This window comes from Babylonia areolata, chromosome 10 (assembly GCF_041734735.1).
Source record: "Babylonia areolata isolate BAREFJ2019XMU chromosome 10, ASM4173473v1, whole genome shotgun sequence".
In the NCBI taxonomy this organism is placed as follows: domain Eukaryota; kingdom Metazoa; phylum Mollusca; class Gastropoda; order Neogastropoda; family Buccinidae; genus Babylonia; species Babylonia areolata.
The window spans coordinates 12377181-12382180 of record NC_134885.1 but is presented as its reverse complement, the minus strand read 5'-3'; the positions used below and the strand labels follow the sequence as shown (position 1 = coordinate 12382180).

Sequence of the window (5000 nt, the reverse complement as noted above, 5' to 3'; positions counted from 1 at the left end):
TCATTATCATTATTATTATCATTAGTAGTAGTAGTAGTTGTAGTAGTAGTAGTATTTTCAGATAAATATTCATAACATGTACTTTATTCTATCCATATATCTTTTATTTTCGGACCGGACTGGCCACAAATACCACCACAAGTGGAGTGATGGCCTAGATGTAACGCGTCCGCCTTTGAAGCGAGAGAATCTGTGCGCGCTGGTTCGAATCACGGCTCAGCCGCCGATATTTTCTCCCCCTCCACTAGACCTTGAGGGGTGGTCTGGACGCTAGTCATTCGGATGAGACGATAAACCGAGGTCCGGTGTGCAGTATGCACTTAGCGCACGTAAAAGAACCCACGACAACAAACGGGTTGTTCCTGGCAAAATTCTGTAGAAAAATCCACTTCGGTAGGAAAAACAAATAAAACTGCAAGCAGGAAAAGATACAAAGAAAAAAAAAAAAAGAAAGAAAAAAGGTGGCGCTCTCAGTGTAGCGACGCGCTCTCGCTTGGGAAGAGCAGCCCGAATTTCACACAGAGAAATCTGTTGTGACAAAAAAGAAAAATACAATACAATACAATACAATGCAATTTTGCAGGTCATCTTTGTGCTTCGGAAGAAGACGAGCCAGATCAGTTTCCTGCACATGTACCATCACAGCTCCATGCCAGTGCTCTGGTGGATTGGAACTCGGTTTGCCCCCGGGGGCGAAGGTGAGCGCTGGGCTCAGTGGGTACTGCAACGCTGTCAGTCTCTGTTTCACTGACTTTTTTTTTTTTTTTTTTTTTTACTTCAAGGAGTTCGATGTTTCTATGAATGCAATAAAGCGCCGAGCGCGCGCACGTTAGCGCGTGTATGTGTCTGTTTTCGCGCTCGCCGTGCGTATGCATACACACACACGCACGCATTCATGTACACACGCGCATACTCAAGTACGCACGCACTCATGTACGCACATAAAAAAACGCACACACGCACGCATGCACACACGCACGTGCGCACACACACACACACATACACACACTGCACACGCGCGCACAGAAACAAACAAACACACACATACATCCCCCCCCCCAAAAAAAAAGAAAAAAAGAAAAAAGAAGAAAACAAAACAAAACAACCAACAACAACAAAAAACACACACACACACACACACAAAACAACACACCCAAAGGTGCATTGAAAGAAAGTGCCGAAGTTTTGAGTTTGTTCAATGTTAGTGTTGTTCCTTTGGTTTGTGTGTGTGTGTGTGTGTGTGCGGGGGGAGGGGGGGGAGAAATCTGTGACTTTTACATAGCGAACATAATTCATGTCATAATTGTGAAGCGTGGCGATTGATACTATATGCTATATCCTGTTCATTCATGTCTTTGTGCGCAGGGGAGTGGGTGGGGTGTGGGGTAGGAGGGGGGAAGTGTGTGTGTGTGTGTGTATGTGTGTGCTTGTGTGCGCGCGCGCATGTGTGTGTGTTCATATGTATGTATGTATCTCTATTTTTTTTTAAACGTATGTATGTATCCAGTTTGTGTGTGTGTGTGTGTGTGTGTGTGTGTGCGTGTGTGTGCGTGCGCGTGAGAGCGTGCGTGTGAGCGCGTGTGCGTGCGTGTTCGTGTGTGTGCGTGTGTGTGTGTGTGTGTGTGTGCGTGAGAGCGTGCGTGTGAGCGTGTATGCGTGCGTGTGTGTATGTGTATGTGTGAGTGTGTGTGACACGCGGATGCGAACGTTTTCATAGTCTGCGCTTGAAGAGGAAGAGTTGGTGGGTGGAAAGGAGGGGGGTAGGGTGTGTGTGTGTGTGTGTGTGGGGGGGGGGGGGTAATAATTCTGTAGACTTACTGCACGGTTGATATATAGAGTATCAACAATCGTAGTCCCTGACGACGTTACACCCTCAACAGGTTTGTTATTCATCTGTGCGCTAAGATATGGTTTGAACAGGTTTATATATGATTGATGGATTGGTGTTGTTGATGACTGATGGATGTTGATGATTGACGGATTGATGGTTGTTGTTTTTAAATTGATGTTGATGATTGACGGATTGATGTTGGTGACTGACGGATTGATGTTGATGACTTGATGTTGATGACTGACGGATTGATGTTGATGACTGATGGATTGATGTTGGTGACTGACGGATTGATGGTGATGATTGACGGATTGATGTTGATGACTGACTGACTGATTGATGTTGATGTCGTGGCAGCCTTTTTCTCCGCCACCCTGAACAGCTTTGTGCACGTGGTGATGTACTCTTACTACATGCTGTCAGCCATGGGGCCTCACATGCAGCCTTACCTGTGGTGGAAAAAATACCTCACTTCTCTACAGTTGGTCAGTTGGCAGATTATTATTATTATTATTATTATTATTATTATTTACATGCAGCCTTACCTGTGCGGTGGAAAAAATACCTCACTTCTCTACAGTTGGTCAGTTGGCAGATTATTATTATTATTATTATTATTATTATTTACATGCAGCCTTACCTGTGCGGTGGAAAAAATACCTCACTTCTCTACAGTTGGTCAGCTGGAAGATTATTATTATTATTGTTGTTGTTGTTATTACAGTAGCAGCAGCAGCAGCAGCAGCAGCAGTAGTAGTAGTTGTAGTGGTGGTGTTATCTGTATTGTTATCAGTATTATTTTCGTATTTTTAGAAGAAAAAAAAGTGTCTGGTTGCAAGGTAATTACAATGGGACAAATCTTTAATTTTTGGAACGGTTTATTTCTTGTGTATAGGCCCATATTCCTGGCTGTATTTTCTCTCTCTCTGTTACTGTCATTAATTCTCTCTCTCTCTCTCCGCTATTCAGCTCTTAATGTTGGAAATCAAACCAGGGCGGATTTTTCACTGATTCCCTCCCTTCCGTGTAAATGAAAAAGAAAGCGATCAGGACCTGTATTTATTACTGACCGTCTCTCTCTCTCTCTCTCTCTCTCTATATATATATATATATATAAATATATATAATTTTCAGATATGTATATGTATGTATATATGGATCTCTCCCTCTCTCTCTCTCTCTCTATATATATATATATAGTGTGTGTGTGTGTGTGTGTGTGTGTGTGTGTGGAAAAAGGGAGAAGGAAGGTGGAGCATGACCACAATAGGATCAGTGCTTAATTGTGCAAATCATAATCATGCATGCGGTCATCCTTTGGTATTTTGTCGGTGGACTTTTGCATTGTCCATTTTAGTATTGCGAGAATGTAAGCGGTTTGTTTGCATGAATGTGTGTGTGTGTGTGTGTGTGTGTGTGTGTGTGTGTGTGTAGTACATGTTTATTCATGCGTGAGGACACATTTGGTTACACGTGTATGCATGCATGTGTGTCATTTGAGAATGGGTGCAATCTATAATCATTGGAGTACATGTGTGCATGTATATACGTGTATATACGTGTGTTTCTCTTCTTTCGCATGTGTTGGCAGCTTCAGTTTCTGCTGATCTTGGGGCGAGTCAGCTACACGCTGTACACAGGCTGTGAGTACCCCCGCCTGTTCCAGAAGATTCTGCTGGTCTACATGTTCACTCTCATCACTCTCTTCTCCAACTTCTACTACCAGACCTACCATCTACGGCAGCAGCGTTCCTCTACAAGGGCTAAGACCAATGGCAGCATCTCAGCAGATGGGAAACTGACAAATGGCAACCATGTTCACGATGCCAATGGAAAGACAAAACTAAACTGATGGGATTTTTTTTTTTTTAAAAAGCGAATAGTAACCATGTTCATTTTTAGGATAAAAAATAAAGATAGAATTAAAATGGTATTACTGTTTTATTGTTAGTCGTCTTTAAAAAAAAAAAGAAAAGAAGAAGACATTTGTTACTTTGAAATTGAACAATAATGTGTGTCCTCATACCGTTTTATGGTTTTCAAATTATGCCGCTTGTGTGTTTGCAATTTACAGAGCATCATAGGAGAAAACTTGCTCAATTGTCTGTTGATATTTGCTGATGAAGACAAGATGTTTTTCTCATTCTGTACATACGTGTGAAGTGGGTCTGTGCTGAGAACGAATATTTGTTCTCAGACCCGTGTGGTTTGTTCAGTGAACTTTGCAAATCATTCATTTGTTGGAGGGAAATCAAGTTTCTGCGAACATCTTCGGAATTCTTTTCCTTTGTCTTATCACAGTTTCTAAAGCACAACCAATACTGTTCAAAATGGATGTTAAAAAAAAGAAAGAATTCCCCCCTCCCCCCCCCCTCAACACCCCCCCCCTCGCCCCCTCCCCCCCCCCCGCCCCCCGCCAAAAAAAAAGCATAAAAAAAACAACAGAAAATGTTTGAAACTATTCATACGTGCATGCGTGTGTTTATTGAACATTAAAATGTGGCAGTTAAGATCACATTTTTACAGAACATTCCAACGGCAGCTATTCCAAATGTCCCTTGCATGATGGAGACAAAGCTGATGCAGTAAACACGGATTTTTTTTTTCTATCAAGTCATTATTTCTGACAGATGCTAGAAATGAATAACACAATCACCCCTATAGTTATAGCGTAAGATTGTGTTCTCTGTCTTGATTGGTGCGTTCTTTGTTAAAATGCTTTAAAAAAAAAAGTTATACAACATCTAAGTACATTTTTTCAAAGGAAAAAAGAAGAAGAAAATAGCTGCATTCTGCTCTACTTAAGGGTACATTGTTCGAAGTCTTTGACTGATCGTTGAGAAATAGTTCATAATCCAGTTTAACAGTTTCAGTTACATTTTTCACTGCTTTTTGTAAATTTTATTGTTTAAAAGTATTATTATATGGCGTGAATTCAAGATGCTTTCTGTGTTCATCTTTTTATTATTGGTTTATTGTCTATTCACTACAATGTTCATTAATTTAGACATGCTCACATTAATTCTTTTCAACATACACATGCACTTACATGATACAATGGGAGTGCTGAATGCGTGAGGAACTGGACGTGGGGAAGAGGGTGTGTGTGGGTATTTAGAAAACGACAACAGCACCCAACAGTGAAGTGGGAGGGCACTCGGTGAATTGA

At 41.4% G+C, this 5000-nt stretch overlaps 2 protein-coding genes across 2 annotated transcripts in view; one reads left to right on the top strand and one right to left on the bottom strand.

Annotated features, from left to right (window-relative positions):
- Positions 1 to 4197, top strand: part of LOC143286459 (very long chain fatty acid elongase 4-like) — an 18395-nt gene extending 14198 nt beyond the window's left edge. Inside the window, exons 6-8 of the mRNA XM_076594029.1 lie at positions 584 to 698; positions 2189 to 2316; positions 3423 to 4197. Coding sequence (XP_076450144.1) covers positions 584 to 698; positions 2189 to 2316; positions 3423 to 3683 — 504 coding nt within the window. The 3' untranslated portion in view covers positions 3684 to 4197. The remainder of the gene's footprint in view (positions 1 to 583; positions 699 to 2188; positions 2317 to 3422) is intronic.
- The window catches only part of LOC143286786 (uncharacterized), a 289541-nt gene that overhangs the window by 28382 nt on the left and 256159 nt on the right, over positions 1 to 5000 (bottom strand). The gene's annotated exons all lie outside the window — the stretch shown is intronic.